At 38.3% G+C, this 19,734-nt stretch overlaps 2 protein-coding genes across 2 annotated transcripts in view; one reads left to right on the forward strand and one right to left on the reverse strand.

Moving 5' to 3' along the window:
* LOC125230817 (dihydrolipoyllysine-residue acetyltransferase component of pyruvate dehydrogenase complex, mitochondrial-like) overlaps positions 1–18,130 on the reverse strand; it is a 33,522-nt gene extending 15,392 nt beyond the window's left edge. The window contains 10 exon segments of the mRNA XM_048136043.1: positions 1,727–1,829; positions 3,070–3,269; positions 4,391–4,485; positions 4,770–5,050; positions 7,263–7,344; positions 7,346–7,431; positions 8,625–8,660; positions 13,904–14,086; positions 14,542–14,717; positions 17,895–18,130. Coding sequence (XP_047992000.1) covers positions 1,727–1,829; positions 3,070–3,269; positions 4,391–4,485; positions 4,770–5,050; positions 7,263–7,344; positions 7,346–7,431; positions 8,625–8,660; positions 13,904–14,086; positions 14,542–14,717; positions 17,895–18,013 — 1,361 coding nt within the window. The 5' untranslated portion in view covers positions 18,014–18,130.
* Positions 18,131–18,498: 368 nt separating this feature from the next.
* Positions 18,499–19,504, forward strand: LOC125231169 (60S ribosomal protein L37a). Its single transcript, XM_048136531.1, has 3 exons — positions 18,499–18,646; positions 18,835–18,963; positions 19,323–19,504. The coding sequence occupies exons 1-3, from the start codon at positions 18,536–18,538 to the stop codon at positions 19,461–19,463; spliced, it is 381 nt and encodes a 126-aa protein (XP_047992488.1). The 5' UTR covers positions 18,499–18,535; the 3' UTR covers positions 19,464–19,504.
* The last annotated feature ends 230 nt before the right edge of the window (positions 19,505–19,734 follow it).

Raw genomic sequence — 19,734 nt, forward strand, 5'->3', positions numbered from 1 at the left:
ACGGTCCACTCCGTGCTGACGTATGGCGTGGAGCTCTGGGCTCGTGCCGCGGATTGGTATCGTGTTTTCTCAATGCAAAAGCGAGCACTCCGCGGCATGGCAGGTAAGCCGAACGACGCTCCTGCCCGGGAGCTTTTCATAGAGTTCCAAATTCTACCTCTGCCTTGTATGCTGATACAGCAGGTGGCGGCGTTCACACACACCAATCTAGATAAGTTTCAACGCAGAGGTATGAACGCCAGATACCCCCTGCGCAGTAACAAGCACGGGGATCGGCTGGTGGCGGAGCGACACACACTCGCAAAGTCGGCGAAGTCGATTTACTGCTTCGGACCCACAGTCTACAATCGATTACCCGATTACATTAGAAATGCAGCTTCCACAGAAACTTTCAAATTAAAAATTAAAAAATGGCTCCTTGAGAAGATGTTCTACAATTATGATGAGTTTTTTGACATTCCACTTACAATTTAATGTTGTATTTTAACGATTTTAACGATTTGGATATGTATGTAGTAAATGTATTAGGTAGATTGATTAATTTATAAATGATGATAAACGCATGACATATACATAGAGACATAAATAGTATGGAACAAAATATGGACATATAACAATTGTTATCAATAAAGATTTTTCTTTTCTTTTTCTTTTTCTTTTTTCACCCCGGTAAAGATGGCATATCTCGAGTGGCTGATGTGAAGACATCTGGAGGAGTCGTTCGACGGGCTTTCAGCAAGATATGTCCGCTTCCTGTGGCTACCGAATCTGCTTGAAAGGCTTCCTTTCAACCCCGGGGGCATGTTAAAATTTTAACTCATTTAAGTCCTCGTCCATGTCACCGATACGCAAGATTGCTGCGACTCTGACGCAGGCGCTTTTTTAATTTTAAGTCAAGTCATGTACGTGTCACTTTGAGACATTATACGTTGGTTAAGAGAGCGAGCCGTTTCAATTTTTTCCCTACTCCTGTAATACTCCAATACATATGACATCTGTGATGACCACTCTCTGCCTCCCGCTAAAGTGCTGCCCACCCGCTCTCTGTAACCTCACAGTTACCGCCTGTCAAAAACGCGACCAGTCGACCTATCTTATCTCACTCATACAAGCATGGTACACGAGCTTAGACTGTGTGCGTATTCGCCGTTGGTTGCCATTATCCGGGGTGATAATAGCGAGTGGTAGGTAAAAACAAAACATAACAGTAGCCGTTTTAATTTTAGCGATTTTTTTGTTTTCACTTATTCTAAGAATACACAAAGGTTCGTGCGCAAAGCAATGCAATAGTCAAGTCTCTTTTTAACAGAGAAAAAAAGGTTTTATTGAGTTTAAGGTCCAGGGCTACACCAAAAGTACAACCGCTGACGCTCCGTGGCGTATCGTAGTCTGTATCTATCGCTCTATCGTATTAGTGCAACACATGTTGCATATCGTCACTACTTTTAAAAAATCTCGTATCTCACGCTGTTCCTCAAAGTTAAAACGCTATATGCATTCCATATATACTTACTACAATTTTCTTTTCATTGACAGACGAAGATACAAGTTTTTTAAAAAGTAGTGACGATATCATTCACCATGGAGTATCACCGATAGTAGGTACTCTTGGCTAGTTTCCTCAGTTTTCTTTCGTCAGAAGGCGACGAGTTATTTCTTTTTAGTCTGGTTTGTACAAAATTACAGGTAGGAAGGTAATTGAATATGTAGTATACTATACTCTTACCCTTTCTCGGCCTTCTCATCGGGAATAACAAGCTCCTGCACGCCCCCGCACGCCAGGATCAGCGATTGCGGCGGGTTGATGATCGCGTTGAACATCGTGATGCCTGAAACCAAAGAGGATCGAGTATTATAGTTACTGTCGAACTTAAACAAAGGATACTATAGACTAGACAGCCAAATAATAATACCACTACCGAACGAGATGGTCACATACAAATTATAATAAGAGTGACAGAGAGCAAAATGTTATTTTTTGTCTTTGTTATAGTTTCACTTTTCCGCCGTTGCCACAAACGAGTTTGTGGCAAACAATAAGGACGTGACTTGTCAAGCTTATTATCCGCCCAAATTACGTAGGTTGTTTATGGTAAACTGTCAGCCATTTTTAAAGTGATTCTTAAATTCGCTCCATTATTCTATATCTGTCCCTTACGGGTGTACGCTTGCGTCAAGTCTATAGTATCCTTCGTCTGAGCTGTCGAAGTAAAATGTGTAATCACAGTGCATAGACTGCCATCTCTTGACACAGGCTTAAAACTTTTGAACCTCAGTTTTGACAATTTGGCCCATATTCTTAGCTTGATATGTATTCAAATGTCAAATATTAATATTAGCGCCATCTAGCTGAGCGTACCCCAAAGGTGTAATGCCATCTAGGCCACCGTACCTTTTTCTGTATGGTACTGAGGTACGTTTTTTTCTTAGACTTTATCTGTCTATACGGAGTTATATATGTCTTTGATATTACTAACGAGAGTAAGTTAAATCGCGACGGCTTGCCGGAGCGATTTAAAGACTCGAGTTTGTAATATTCATACTCCCCGAGTTACACACAATGTTTTTCATCACACTCGCAATGTAAAAAATATGTAAATAGATGTAAAAAAGTTAAGTATGGTACAAGAAATTTCATTATTCCCTTGGGAGAACGATTTTTCTATAACTCACGCTCCGCCTGCGTGCAATAGCACATTTAAAGTGCGGGTGTGATGAAAAAGAGTGTTACATCCGGTGTGGCTCATTCCGCGCTAAGCAACAAGTACATGCCGGCAGCCGTAAGTGCGCGGCCCATTCAGTGGTAAGGACCTTAACGCGGCGCATTAGAACTCAATGTCGGCTGCTCGCGTGCGGGCCGATTGTTAATGTAGTAAGAATTTAGAACGGCGGCATTTTGTGAACATAGTCGTTCTATTATATATTCTTTGGTTACACTTCTTAATCGGCGACCGGAGTTCCAAATAATATTGGGAATTGGCCAGTGAGGATTCGCGAGTGACTGACATACCCAATTTTAGCAGTAAATGTGCGACCACAAAATTAAAGTTCCCGATAAAAGGTACTCACCATACATTCCAAGGTTAGACACAGTGACAGTGCCTCCTTGGTACTCTTGCGGTTGCAGTTTGCCTTCCTTAGCTTTCTGTGCGAGTTCCTTCATCGTCTTGGAGATGTCAATGACCCCTCGGGAGTCCGAGTTGAAGATTATGGGCGTGATGAGGCCGGTGGGTGTCGCTACGGCTACGCTCACGTCTACGTTCGAGAATCTGAAAATGTAAGTATGAATTTTAATATAATATAACCTACTGTATTGTCGGGATGACATTTGACATTTGCCAGTCGCTTTTCGGTGAAGGAAAATATCGTGAGGAAACCGGACTAATTCCAATAAGGTCTTAGTTAACCTTCGGGTTGGAAGGTCAGATGACAGTCGCTTTCGTAAAAACTAGTGCCTACGCCAAATCTTGGAATTAGTTGTCAAAGCGGACCCCAGGCTCTCATAGGCCATGGCAAATGCCGGGATAACGCAAGGAGGATGAGTATGATATCTGGCATCACAATATTGACACTACATATTTGTGTAGAAACCTAAAGTTCTTCTAGGTTCGCAAATACCGCTTCTAATATTTATTTAGAGCCTACATCAGAAATCCACTACTTACGGTATTTTATATTTTTCTACTTTAAAAAAAAACCCAAATTCAGTAAGTGTCCCATGAGAGGAAGCAAACTAACATTCAGCTCTCACTGGTATGGCTACTCCTTACGGCCCAGCCACGACATTGATCTAAGCGCGGCAGCGGTAAGCGGCAGCCATATGTGCGAATGAAAAGTCCCATCGCTGTGTCTCGCTTCAATGTATGGCCGCCGCTCGCCGCTGTCGCGCTTAGACCAATGTCGTGGCTGAGCCGTTACGGCGACCGCAGTGATGATATCTGTCTTAATCTTTCAGTGTAATCAGTGTGCTTCCTCATATTCAAGTCATCTAACTATCTGTTCCCCGGCTCACTACTCCGTTAAAGTTATGTGCATCAACTCTGATGCTAGTACAACCCATTGCCGAGTCCATACGTCATGGGTTGCTCCGCGCCATTTTTAATCAAAAGTAAAGAAAGGCTAAGCTGCCGGTCGCCTTCAAGCGACCCCGAAACCAGGCCCCGCTCAAACGGTATCACCGCTAGGTTGCGCGGTTGGATAACGGCCGGTAGCGAAATGGCTAATCACCCGACGCACAGCCATCGATAGCGGAACACTGCCCCAGACGATAGGGCGCGACTCGATATAGCATCCACAGCGCCCAGCGCGGAAGGGGCCACTCACACCCCTCAAGAAGGGTGTCGATGTCGAACGATATCCATCAAAGTAAAGAATAGAATAGAAAACGTACTGTCTGATCGAGGTCTCCATCCAGTGAGAGTTGACTGTCGGCACGCGCTTGCACGCCGCTGCCACGGCTTTGATGATGAAGTCGTTTACTGACACCTGGAAGATATATCACAATGGGTAAGTAAGAAAAACTTCATAAGTCATATCATATTCGAAGGCTTTAAAACTGACAAGCAGTTCAACACGTTACTTTTTTGGTCTGTTTAATCATCCATATTCAATCGTTATGTTCAAACGTTTGAGTAACCAACTAATAATCTTAGTCTCTTGGAAACGGTTTCCCCTGTGCTTTACAGCGGAATGTCTACGAAGAACTTATGACAGTGGAATACGTATTAACGAAGGTACCATAGAACTACGTTCTAAAGATAGAATATTACCTTAACACCGGGGCTTTCCTTAGCTAATCTAGCGTTGATCCTCTCTCGCATCTCAAGAGTCTTCTCAATATTCACAGTCGCCACTAATTGATAATGTGGTATTTGCTGCTTGGCGGCGCTTAATCTCTTGGCAATGGTCTCCCTCATGCCAGACAGAGGGATGTCCACGAAGGTGGCGCCGGGGGCGGGGGTCGGCACGGCGAAGGACACGGGCGCGGGCGCGGCCCCGGCGGCGCCGATGTCGCCGCTCTTCAGCGAGCCGTAGAGCCCGGACCCTTTGCCTGCGGGGAGGGGGTCAATGTAGTCGCCCAATATTTTCTTAACGTTTGCTTGTGTGATTTTTTTACTACAGTAAAATGATGCTCTCACTAATGGAGCGGCCGAAACACTCGTTAATATTTTAAAAAGCCCGTCTCTGTATTAGTATAGTCTCGAGGTGTACAGCGTTTGAGCGGCTAGTTCGCTCAGCACGGGAAGCATGGTTCGACGATCAGATGTCCCTATATTAGTGCGATATGTAAACCTACATAATATGTATAACCAAATATGTTAAAACTGTGTTTTAAGGGTCCTAATATTGGACTTTAAATATTTATATAATGCTTTTATAAAATTGAATAGTCCCAAACTGTGTTTGATAAGGATCCTAACATTGGACTTTAAATATTTATATCAACGTCAATTATTTTCTGTCAATTCTTATGCAGGAACAGACGACGGGATAAAACAGACTTTAGACAAAAAGTAATATCTGAAACCATGTTATACGACCGACGTTTATATAAATTATGTTATCGTGCATGGTGTGTCATTTAAATTAGTAATTAACTGGGTTAATCTAGTAATTATCGAAGCTACTTAACATACGGGCAGTCGATTAAAAACATTAAAATAAACTAAAGATACTCTACTAATACTGATGCTCCAAATATACAGTACCGGTCAAAAATTCAAGTTCACTCCTTGTTTTCAGTACAATTGACTGCTTTAGAGAGATAGTTTTTTGTAGTTCAGACGTCAAAATTTGTTTCGTAAACAATTTATATTTTTTTAACATCTGTTTCCCTCAAATCTTATAGGCTAAATAATTATTTGGCCTATATTATCTGGCTAAAACTGTGTTTCGTGTAAAGATGTGTCTCAATTAGTGGCAAAGGCAAGGCCATAAATATAACTAGCATTTTGCCGTCATGTTTATTAGATTTTAGTGAAAGAAAGGTACGTGAATTGTGTCTAACTAGTAAAACAAATCTCCACAAAACAATAAATATAAGTTGGAAACATATTTAGACTACCAAACCGAAGATAATTATCGTACAAAAGTACTCATTTGTACCGAAATCAAAGGGTGAACTCAAACTTTTGACCGGTACTGTAGTGACAATACAAACTTGATAAACTCAAGAAAGAATGAAATCTACGTCAAAAAAAAAATACTGATACCTACAGGTTATACTAAAAAAGTTATACAAAAAGAGATTTACGAGAGCCAAATAAGATAATACATAATAAAATAAAAATAAATATTAACCGGGGAGGAATCTTATACTGTCACTTCTTCGACATTAACTAAAACAAAAAAAAGTATTGTAGCAAACATCCATTCATCTTACAAACAGAAGAGATTCAGAAGATCTAACTACAACCATAGAGAAATAAGTTAGGAAAGAGTTGTAAGTCCAGCAGTAAATGCAAGTTATTTTGTAGTGACATCTAGCGCCAACCACGCGTCAATCACGCGTCAACTAGCGTAAATTATCAGTACCATGGAGTTACAACACTTTTTTACTTATTCCTCTATGCTACAACGGAGTTCAGACATGTCATTTTTCGCATTTTGCGCTTACATATAATTATTATCTGGAATTATTCAATAATTAATATCCAGTATCTATCTAACAGTCGCATTTTTCACAACGGCATCTCAGCGACATCACTAGTCTTAAGCATCTCGGGGCAGTTTTAGATATTCTGCAACGAAATGCCGGAATAATATTCCGCCACCCGTACGCATTATTCTCAATTCCATATTTAAAGTAAAATTTTAACGGTCCTCATTTATCATTTTGTAATCGATTAAAGGTTTCCTACGAAAAGTAATCTACCAAAACATTAAGTAAGTAAATGCAAATAAAGTTTACTTACTTACTTACTTACTTATTAATTAATGGGCCAATCAACTTTTTGACCGACTCAAATCTGTCCGCACAATCCATAGTTGTAAATTACACCCTTAAATAATTAATTTCATCTGGTATTTTTCACTTTATGCATACATAACCTTAACTGTTAGATCCAATAAACTGAAATTTTGTTCATTAGAAGTTCGATTTCTCGGTAACTCTAGAGACATTTTGAAGAACGTCTGAAACACCAAAAATGTCTGTCAAAAAGTCGATTCGGCCTAATATTTATTTGGCATTTATAAAATCAATCACTCGGGTCCCTCATCCATCCTCGCCTCACTAGCATCAGAAGCCTGCACCCTCTCACCTCCCAGACGGACGTTCCTAATCTCGGCCAACCTCCGGGCCATGGGGCTGGCGTACACCCTACCTCCGGGCGCCGCGCCGGGGGGCGGCCGCGGGGGCTGGGGCGGGCGCGGGGGCGGCGGCGGGGGCGGGGGCGGCGGCGGGCGCGCCGGGGGCGGCGGCCGCAGGCGCTGAAACGTACAACTTATTTGTAATGGGGTATATGTTGAAAATTTAATGAGAAAGGTACAGATTCCACCAGAACCGCTACGTCTCAGCTGGGAGACGCTTTGTTTTAACCGATGTAATCCGGTCAGCGTTGACATTAAACGCGCATACGCGACACGAAGCGTGCGTTGTCACTAAGATTAGAGTATAATTTAGGATAAAGTTTTTCAATATATAACAAGGTATTCCATGACCCGTATCTGATAGCGTCTGTACTAGGGATGTCACGAATGTCGCATGTGTCACATTCGCGAATGCGAATGCGAATATTCAGAATGCGAATGTGCGAATGCGAATGCGAATATCGCTGAATTTCATAAAAAACCAAAATAAAAACCAAGCAATCACCAACAACCCGCTAGGTAAAAAATTTAAAATGCTTACTATTGGTCAAAATGCCGAGTACGAACTTCACGCCGTACGAATTTGACCTATCTGCGCATGCGCGAGTCGACAGTCGACAAGTAGCAATTGAAGCGGCCGGCGCGGGCGAGGAACAAGCTGCGACTTGCACACATTCGCATTCGCAAAACATTCGCATCGTTTGAAGCGAATGCGAATGTCAATGCAAATGTTTAAAAGAATGCGAATGCAAATATTCGTAACATCCCTAGTCTGTACGGGCTAAGATAGTAAAGAAAGACGATGCAAAAGATGTTTGAAACGGTTTCAATTGAAATTACTTTGAATGATTTACTCGAAGATTAAAAACTAAAACATTGTTACTAATGGGATTCAAACATTAAATAAAGGACAATAAAAACCAAAAACTATGCATAGAAGTGTAAAGCACATTGAATCATTAAACAGTCAAAACTTACTAAAATTACCTACAGAGAACCAAACCACCATATCGTCACTACTTTGAAAACATCTTGTACCTTCTTCAGTCAATGAAAAGAAAATGTAGTAAGTATGTATGGAATGCATATAGATTTAAAGCGATATTGACTTTGAGGACAAGTGTGAGATACCTACGAGATTTTTTTCAAAGTAGTGACGATATAGCGAATAAAAAGGTTAAATTTACGAACGGCCAGATTACTAGACATTGATAAGTTTTTCTAAAGATAAGTAGTAACTGACTGCCTAGTAAGTTTTGATTGAAAAATGATCGAATATAAAAATATACAGTAGTACTTGTTTAATGGGTAACCTTTTTTGGCTGCGGGCATCGCAGGGGCAGCGGCGGCTGTGGATAAATTAAATAGGTTATCACTTATCACACCATGCAATGTTACAATGAAACTCCTGAAAACTTATAAAATCATGTTAAATACAACGTTAACCCAGGTAACCCTAAATGCAAAAATTTTTACCCCCGGATTTTTCGGGATATTTTGGTATTGTCACTTACCCACTAGAAAAAGCTAAAAAAGAATCGGTGTGTAACACCTGGAAGGGTATCATTAGTAACCAGTTTTTACGTGCATTATCGTAATGTCATGTTTTTACATGAAATTCTTGGCTGTATATCTCCTAACTTTACTGACAAATGTTGGTGAGACTAAGACTTGTATACTGTACAGGGTGTATTTTTGATATTACCTCATGTTTAAAGGTTTATTAGTATAAGTCCTAGCGGAAGATATTTTCATATGATTTTAAAAAAATACTACTTTTATTTTTCATACAAAATAATTCAGCACGCAATGAATGATATTTTTGTTAGCTGACTTGACGTACGAACTGTCAATAACTTCACGTCTTCAAGATATCAAATACATAGCTGCTCAATATTTAAAAATAAATTAATCACGCTCTGACAGTTAGGAACAAACTTATAATTACTTGTTGCATGGATTCTTAGCATTAAGGTGGCTCGCCTAGGTTACCCGAAGCTCAGGCTGCGTTAGATGGCGTTAATCTGCAAATTACCAGTCTTATTTTTTTTGTGGAGTCGTACAGGCATTTATATACTTTCAATTATGCTTCGCGAACATTTAATATTAAAATTCACGTATTACAACAAACATTCAACTTCTCATTGTAACGTTAATCCCCATAATGTAAATAAATTTACTATTTTACACTATTTTTAAGTACCACTCACACATACAAACAGTGTTTTTGTATTCCTTATAGTCGATAATTTCACGCGGCGACAGCTTGTTTAAATAGCCTTGCGGTAAATACGTGCCATCGCATGATTTGCATGGAAGTACTGGGTTCGAATCCAGGACTTTTTTTTTTTTTTAATACTACGTCGGTGGCAAACAAGCATACGGTCCGCCTGATGGAAAGCGGTCACCGTAACCTATGGACGCCTGCAACTCGAAGAGTGTCGCATGCGCGTTGCCGCCCCATTAGAAACTTGTACACTCCCCTTTGCTGCGTATGCACAGCAAAAAGGAGTGTACAAGTTCAAAGGAGGGTTTGGGTTGCCGACGACTCAAAGGACAATAGACAGAACAAATTAGTTCCGTAAGTCCTCCCGTCGTCAGCACCCCGCACCCTCGTTGAGCTCTGGCAGCCTTACTCACCGGCAGGAACACAACACTATGTGACACTATTTTTTGTTTTATTATTATACATAAATGTATATGTACTCGTACAGTAGTTACTGAGCGTTTTCCACAAAAAAGATTAAAAACCTATTATCTTACATGGTAATAATTTTGGGTTCGTCGAATTCAGAATTTCTAACATAATTATCCTAATCTGATATTTTAAAAAATTCCAAAAAGTATAGATAAATTTTAGTTTCTAAACTACGATCCGAATGATTTTTTTCTAATTGTTTATTTTCGATGGAGCAAGGGTATTCAAATCGCTTTTGAAATCTTAAATTAGTAAATGAAAATGCAATAGTTAACTGAGTAACGTAATGCTTTAAAAACTCAAGTGGACTTTTTTTATCTAAGGAGTGATTTCGATAAAATATTATATTTAGCGAGGGTATTAAAAGTTGTGTTTTATATCTCAACTTAATAAATAGAAAATCAAAATGACAATAAAAAAATCAATATGTTCTCTAAGATAAAATTGATACCTTCGGCTCTCCATTCTTGCTCGGTCAATAAAAAAAACGAAATTTATATCCAAAAAAATACAAAAAGTTTCTAGAATCCTGGGAATCGAACGCACCTTCACGGCGTGACAGACGATTGTTTCCCAACGACGCCATTACATAACACGCTGTTACCGACGAAATTGGGCTATACATATTATATAATTATTTAAATATAAATAATAATGTCAAATCCATACTAATATTACAAATGGGAAAGGGTGTGTGTCTGTTTGTTTGTCCGTCTTTCACGGCAAAACCGGAGCGACGAATTGACGTGATTATTTAAGGGGATTTAGTTGAAGGGATGGAGAGTGACATAGGCTACTTTTTGTCTCTTTCTTACGCGAGCGAAGCCGCGGTCAAAAGCTAGTTTATTATAAATGGGAAAAGCTGGTTACTCTATAATCTGAAGTGGAAGAATTCGTTGTTTCACCAAAGATAATGTGTGTTTGTTTGTTTGTCCGTCTTTCACGGCCAAACGGAGCGACGGATTGACATGTTTTTTAAGTGGAGATAGTTGAAGGGATGGAGAGTGACATATGCTACTTTTGTCTCTTTCTAACGCAAGCGAAGCCGCGGGCTAAAGCTAGTACAGCACGGGAAGCATGGTCGCGCGATAGACGATAAAATATCAGGCCGTCCCTGTCGCACTATTAGTAAGTGCGATTATAGGGACGGCCAGATGTTTTATCATTTATCGCGTGACCATAATTGCCTGCCTGGACCAGATTATATTGATGATAATTTGATGATAATTGTTATTTGTAACCATTTAGTTAATATTGTCTTCAGTTACCGCGATAGTTACTCATGAAATAAAAACTATAAAAACGGATTAAATCGCGTATAATGAGTTTAAAATTCATCCCGATGTTTCGAACACTTTTACAGCGTTCGTGGTCAACGGGTGACTGAGGAAAAATTACAAATGTGCAAAAGCTACCCATATTCTTGTATATAACCATTTAGTTGTTGAAGAAAAACATTAACACAACAATAACGTAGGTCAACCAGCTCAGTAAATGCAATACATTACTAATACTATGCCCACTCTTTGACCTATGTATAATGTATTATACCAGACGTGTAATATTTTATTTTATCAACAAAGGCATAATAAAGATTGTATTGTATTTTTGTATGAAAATAAAAAATAGGAAAGAAATATAGTAAGTGTCTTTTTTAATAGAATATTTATTCTATTAAAAAATTAAAAAAAAACTTAATAAATCTAAACAAAAGTTCAAATGATTAAAAAAGACTCTGGAATCGAACTCTAGATCTCCTGTTTCATAGTCAATGCATTTGACCGTGACGCCATTTCGATTTACACTAGCAGTGTCGAAATACACGATATGTATCTTTATTGACAAAATACGTCATTATTTCTGAGTCTGCTTGAGTTAAGTAAACCAATATCTTTAAATAATTACATGTCAAGAGCCAAGTGTCACTGATGACAATGTCAACTAAAAATGTGCGAAATATGACGGCTCTGTGTCTGTACACAAAATTTGGCACGCACATTTTCGTAAAATTAATAAAAAATTCACATGGATTTGTCCATGATTTCTGTATGAAACAATGTATTTCGTTCAATACTGCGACAATGGATAATGTATAGTAGATGTATGCGCATATTTTTATTTAGTTGTAGTGTGCGGTGACTAAATAAATGGTAGATGTTTTTTGTATGGAAAGCGAGCCACCTTAAAACCTTGGTCTGGTTAAAGTTTGAGGTAATATCAAAAAACACTCAGTATATTATTTTCAGATCATGTCACCAACGTAGATGCGAGCTTTGGCTCGTATTGCCATGCTATTAAAAGTTAGATTTGACCAATCGGCACGTCATTGTGAATAACTGGATTTCTATGTACAAAACACAAAACATAAAATGACACAGGTTTCTTCCAGCTAACCTTTGAGTAGGTCGACAACATCAACTTCATACAAATTGGTCGCGGGTCCGCGTGACGCTAAAACCAGCTATATGGGGTAAATGAATCATTTCTGCTCAGCACTCTTTATATGTAGTTATGAACCTTCTTAGCTAGTTAGTTCAATCAATTTGATTGATTAAAATTATGAACCCTGTATTAATCTAAAATGTATCTTAATAACGTCTATACAAGGACACATTACTCAATTACTCAAAAATCAATTATGATTGCAGCGCAGGCATTCAATCGGCATAATTCGAACCGTAAAATAAAGCAACAAAATGGAACATTTTCAAGTAAAAAGTACTGTAAGGACGAAATTTGGAATAGGGATGACGACTACATAAAAAAATGGCATTCTGTTTAGTCCGTCAGTTAGATCTTCCAAAAATACTGAACACAATATCGTTTTTTCTAATTAATGAAAAAATACAAAGATATAGAGCATCAAAGTTCCGGAGTGGGGGCTTGTGACGTCACTTTTAAGTAAAAATTGTACCTAGGCGTGACGTCACGCGAAACTTCAACGCACTGTACCGTCGTCATTTTTCGTTTACGAGAAAAGAAAATACGTGTCTAAAATTCTTTGATATTGTAACTGACGGACTAATTCGTTTTTTTTTAGTCGTCTCGCCTATTGCTCTGAATTACCTAGTAGGCGCCTTATGTTTATGCACAGACCAACCCCTATAGACATCCATTACAAGACGACTCGCGGTCGCCAGCCTTCCTAGTATTTGCACTGATGTAAGCGCGGGCGCTCGCCGTGCCCGATCAGTATCGACCAAGTAACAGACCCGAAAGCAGCGCGTGTTTTTCGCACTAAAAAATTGGAAAAGGGTATTTTGATGTCTTAAAGATGTCCACCTGTAGTGTGAAATGGTGTGGAAAGGTAACAAGAAGCTCAAATTTAAAAACAGACGGCATTACATTCCACAAATAAGTCATATTTATAATTTATTCAGAGCCGGCATAGGTCAACTTACATTGGCCACTTACGCGTCAGTAGAGGGACAGTCATACTTCTGTCCCTTTTCATCTGGCGCGACTGCCCGCTGTCCTTGAAACGGCCAATCACAGCGCGCTTAAAACATTCCCCGCCCGCTCCTCGCACCCCAAACACTGGTGACTCGTATCGCGAACAAAATATACAAGATTGCTACTCTATAGGAGGTTCTCTGTGTGTTTATGGGACAATATATTAGGTACCTGTTGCTTGAAAACGGCACATATCAAGGGTTGTGGGACTCACCTCGTATAGTTGACAAGTGAAATCGTATAACAACCTCGTATCATAGATAAATCTGCTTACTAAATCTATTACTTTACGAGCTTGAGCGCTATCTCAAAATTGATAAGGATTTTGAAAATGGACAGTTATAACTATATGAGGTTGTTTGAAATACGCCCTCGGATATGTACGAGTAGGTACACCAAGGCAGGCTTCCACAAAACCCTTCAAAACTAGCAATATCTTACAATCATCCTTAAAGTCCTTGAAGGCAGCAACATCAGCCTGGTTCTCCACAATGATGCAGAGCAGCTTGCCAACGGCTACACCCTTGGTGCCGGCTGGGATGAGGATTTTGGCCAGGTAGCCTTCCTCGGGGGTCTCAAAGCCCATGGTGGCCTTGTCTGTTTCGATTTCGCAGAGCAGGTCACCTAAAAAAGAAGGAGTTTTCTAGTTAGTACACTTTTCCACCGCAACGTTTGTAATGTTCGTGATTAACTCAAAAATTACGGGACGAATTTGCAAGCGGTTATCAACTATCAATAAAAGTGATTCTTGAAAATAGTTAGGTGCATAAGGTTGTGTAAATTGGCTGAACCGTGCGAAGGCAGGGCGCCTCGCTAGGTGTGTACAAATGCCACAAATGGTATAAAATCGAACATTTTTGTCTACAAACAGTGCAAACAATAAACAGAAATATGTTTCATCAACCTTTTTTATAAAATGTTTTGTAACTAACCTGTATACAATAATTTTTTTACAGTTTCAATAAGGGTTTTACATGTCAGATTGTTGACCTGACAAGAACTTGTGCACTACCTTTCCATATAAAGGTGTAGAATTAAGAAAACCATTGTAGAGAATAGGGTATCACTTCCAATATTACCTTCACTGAGCTTATCTCCCTCTTTCTTCTCCCAACTGACGATAGACCCATTCTCCATAGTGGGTGACAGTGCTGGGAGGTTCACCTTTGTGTGTGTAGGCAAGTCGGCGTAGTGTCTCAACTGCGTCCATTGTGGGGCGGCGAGCACTCGCTTTACATGTGATGGTGAGAGTAATCTGTAATGTTTTAACAATTATTCATAAACATTCACTAAAGTCAAAGAGGATCGAGTATTATAGAGAGTTACTGTCAAAGTAAAATGTGTAATTGCTTTGATAGTTTTGAACCTCAGTTTTGGCAATTTCGCCCATATTCTTAGCTTGATATGTGTTAAAAACTTAAAATGTCAAATATTAATATTAGCACCATCTACCGAGTGTTCCCCGAAGGTGTATCGCGCTACGCCAACAAACTGTCTCACAGTTTGGCGAAAATTTAATTTAAGGTACTATGTAACTGTGTTTTTTTCTTTAAATAAATTAAAAAAAAAAATTAAAAAAAATCTAGGTCACCGTACCTTTTTCGGTATGGTTTTAAGGTACGTTTTTTTCTTAAGACTTTATCAGTCTATACGGAGTTACATATGTCTTTGCTAAAGTTAACAAGCTGTTAAAAATTATTTGTCCCTTTCTGTTACAACAATAAGTCGGAAAGAGACAAACGATTTTTCGACGACGTTATCTATAACCGCCCGCTTGTATGGCGACAACTCGCCCAGCGTGTTCTCCGGCATCATAACAAAGTTCACGAGTGTCTACCAGGCGGGTTCTTGGTGTCGAACGTGTTAAAGACTTTTGCAGGCGTTACAATAGAGTTGGAAAGATGTATTGTAAGAATAAACGTAGAAGGGCTTTGGTCTCTCTTTATATTTTGGTGTTTAAGGTTGACAATTCACTTATATGAGATAAAACACTAATAAGTTAAAACATTGTTTTGCTTATGAGTGGAGATACTAAATTATAAGCAATAAAAATAATATTTGTCTGTATGTTTTGCATTTTTATTTGTTATCCGGTGCCATACAATAAAATAATTTAAATCCTAGCAGTCACTTTTAATACTATAGATATTTTGAACTAATTTGATCCATGTAGAGAGTATACTACACATTTAGTATAAAAATATTGAAATTGATTCTGAAGATTCTCTAGTAAGCTTGTGTTATCTCCATTATCATTATGTTAACAAACCTTCAACTGTTTTGTTTAAGCATCTCAGCACCATGATGCCAGTGTTTAAAAATTGTGGTTTTACAAGAATTCATGCTAATATGTGGCATTATCTAGGTAAAGTATTAGTAGCCTTATTGTCGATGGCGCTTACGACCCGCGGCGTCGTATTTGTATACGAACATCGCTCATAACGCCCCTAAAGGTCCCTTTACCCAGATAATGGCAAATATAAGTATTATAAATGAGAAAGTGTATGTCTGTTTGTTTGTTTTTCACGGCAAAACGGAGCGTCGAATTGACATGATTTTTTAATTGGAGATAGTTGAAGGGATGGAGAGTGACATAGGCCACGTTTCTATCTTACCCCCCACTTCTCTAGAACGGGGGGTGGGAGTTCGTATGGAGCATTCCGCAATTTTCGAATTTAACATGAGCGTAGCCGCTGGCAAAAGCTAGTCGATAATAATTTTAAAAAAGTACATTTATAAGTTGCTGATAGCATTAATTTTTGAACTCTTATTACTTACTAGAGGTCATATCATAAGTAATGTTTTATTTTATAAATAAACATACTTGTAGCTTATCAATGTCAGGGCAATGACAAATAGGCTTCTTATCAAACAGAAGGAAATCTGATTTGATATGAGTTAGCCTTCTGAGCTAGGCATGTCTAGGATAGTAAAATATAATGTGCCACATTTATCAATAATAGAACTTGCTTTAGGTTGTACCCCGTGTGGTGACGGGTTAAGAATTTCACCACCCCCTTTCTTCCCGTGGGTGTCGTAGAAGGCGACTGTGGGATATGGGTTAAATTGTGGCGTAGGCGAGAGGCTGGCAACCTGTCACTGCAATGTCACAGTTTCGTTTTCTTTCAACCCCTTATTTGCCAAGAGTGGCACTGAAACTTGAGTAGTTTCATGTGCTCTGCCTACCCCTTCATGGGATACAGGCGTGATTGTATGTATGTATGTATGTATGTACTTTAGGTTGTAAAATAAGTAAGTGCAAATATCAACATTAAATATGGGAGATTGTCATTTTGCTTTAATTTTACAAAACTGCAATTTCAATTGACAAAATAAATATAACATTTGCACATTTTTTTTAATTATAAATGGGCTTACTCTTGCCACAGACTAGCCAAAGGCAAAGACGTAGCCTACAATGGAGTGAGCTCGCCCAGAAGATGCCTGTTCACTCTAAATTTGAAGGTTGCCGGGTTATATGATTTCACATTATATATTATAAAAGCAATTTACAATATCATAACATCAATAATAATAAATATTGGGGACACCTTACACAGATCAACTTAGCCCCAAACTAAGCAAAGCTTGTACATACTAAGGGTGCTAAGCGACGATATACATACTTAAATAGATATATACATACTTATATACAAAGAAAACATCCATGATAATGGTAATGTAAAGCTCATGGCTGGTAATGGTAATGTAATTCATATATCATTGTTACACTTGTAAATTATGAGACTAATTTTCAGAGAAAAAATCTTATGTATGTAGTATTTTCAGGGTTCCATTCAAGTTTATAGAATCAAGCACATGTTTTACAAGTGACAACCAACAACATGATTGTATCTTGGACAGTTTCTTCTTATTTTTGTTGTAAACATTTCCTACTGCTATATTTTGACAATATATCACAGAAAGATGAATGAACAACACTATAAAAAACTTGTGTCCACATGATTTTTGTTTGAAATCATTTTAAAGGTAAGTAATTAATAAAACAACAAAGGAACCTAGCAATAAAAAAAATTATGATAAATATACACAAGTATATGTTTTATATACATACTTTGTAATATTATGACATGTTCATGTTACTTATCACATAAAACAGGGTTGCAAGAGGTTACATTAAACTATATGATCATTATCCCTACATTCCTAACAACACCAATGTTTACACGTGGACTGCCGAGGCTTGACCGGTGCTGATCATGATCACGTTTGATGACAGTGATGACAATTCGCAAGGTGAAGACCATTGACGTTTCGGTTATGCAATTGTTACCGCTAACTAAACCTACTGGAGCTTACGCAAATTCGAAAAATCGTTACTTATCAAATCAAAAAGTTCAACTAAATAACTAAAAACAAGTAAATATATTAATTGTTTAGTCTTTTGATAAATAATTACAGTAAAACTCACTTGCTAGGGTGCTTTCGACGGGCTAACTCGGTGCTTACACATCTCGTGATATTGCTCCTGACCACTTTATTTAGGCTATTGTTTAGTAACTGGTTTCGTAATACAATCGTTCGCAACATGTTTGATTCTGGATGAAGCTAAATCTATGCCGTCCTGCTGATCTGGACGGTTTTATGTTAAACCGTAGGATCGACCTTTTGCGATTTGTAGGTCGTTGAAATCACAGATATAGTAGGGTTAGAGAAATGTCAATGTCAACATGACATTATTTTACCCATAGACAACGGTCAGACTATTTTTATTGAAACATTTATTATTTTTATATATTTTTCTAATATTACATAATTAGGAATAGGGTTATCAAATGTATAAATAAAGTTTAAAACAAGTTTAAGCAGGAAGGATTATAACATTGTGAAAACAATCCGTAAACGTGAAACGAAACGTTGTCCACGTGACCAAGAAAGAAAAAACAAGAGTTTTAAAAAGAAACTAAGCATTGCAAAGCAGCAATATACAATTGGATATAATGAATCTCGCGATACGTAGTATCTTCTTATATAGTAGTTTGTGGTCTCGCGTCTTTATATTGTTATATCTAATATGCGCCGTGTGTAAACACAAACGGTGTTGCAAAAATCATGGAATCCAGAGCAATACTTTTCTTTTTTTTTTATGAATACCATAAACAATTCTCTGTCATTTTTTTTTCTCTTCTGTCAACTGTTGTGTTAGACAGGTTATCAAAAATGGTGAGAAATTAAACTCTTAAATATTACAGTAATCTTTGTGTATATTTTGAGTTTAATACACTGAAATAAATGGTGACACAGTGTCCTAAAATATGCTAAGGCTATTTCGTCAGTTCCGCTCGGAATTTGTACTTAGTGATGGTGTCAAGTGAAATAGTTTGTTAAACCGCTCTCCTCAATGTTTTCAGGCCAAACGCACGAAAAAGGTCGGAATCACTGGCAAATATGGCACACGTTACGGTGCCTCCCTCCGTAAGATGGTCAAGAAGATGGAAGTGACACAGCACGCTAAATACACTTGTTCCTTCTGTGGAAAGGTTAGTCTCGGTTTTTGGTTATAATTATTGTATTTGTTGTTCAAGCAATACAGAACACTTGCCGCTTTTATAAAGTCTATTGGCAGGTTAAAATTGCTATCTGTCTCGATTATTTACTATCTCAATAACCTGGTGCTACTCCCAAAATTTTATTTTAATAACATGTTTAAATATTAGGTTAGGTAGCTAATGATAAAGTTATATCCTGTTCTATGTTTATGATATCAGTCAAATATTAGATTTATTCAAAAAATCAATGGAATCAGGCATTACTGTGTAGGAAATCCATGTTAGTCAAAATCTAGAAAATTATCTATTCATAGATTAATACCAATAATATTTGTTATGTCCATTTCCAGGATGCCATGAAGCGTTCCTGCGTTGGTATCTGGTCCTGCAAGCGCTGCAAGAGGACCGTAGCTGGAGGCGCCTGGGTGTTCTCCACCACCGCCGCCTCCTCCTGCAGGTCTGCTGTGCGAAGATTGCGTGAAGTCAAGTAAACAGATACTAGCATAAGCCAATAAAAGAAAATCTAAATCCATTCTTTCATTTCATTTAAAATCCTTAACTGAGGTTCAGTCCCATGGATTAAATCCAAAGGTTAAAAGCCATAATTTTTTTTTATATGGTTTAAATCGGTTATTAAACATTAGTTACACAAATTGTGCCTTGAAAAGTAATCCTACAATGCCTTTCTCACAGAATGAACTAGACTACAATATTTAATGCCTTCATTAAATCTGACATGATCAAATCAAGAGTACAAAACTA

The sequence above is a fragment of the Leguminivora glycinivorella genome, chromosome 11, assembly GCF_023078275.1.
Source record: "Leguminivora glycinivorella isolate SPB_JAAS2020 chromosome 11, LegGlyc_1.1, whole genome shotgun sequence".
Lineage (NCBI taxonomy): Eukaryota > Metazoa > Arthropoda > Insecta > Lepidoptera > Tortricidae > Leguminivora > Leguminivora glycinivorella.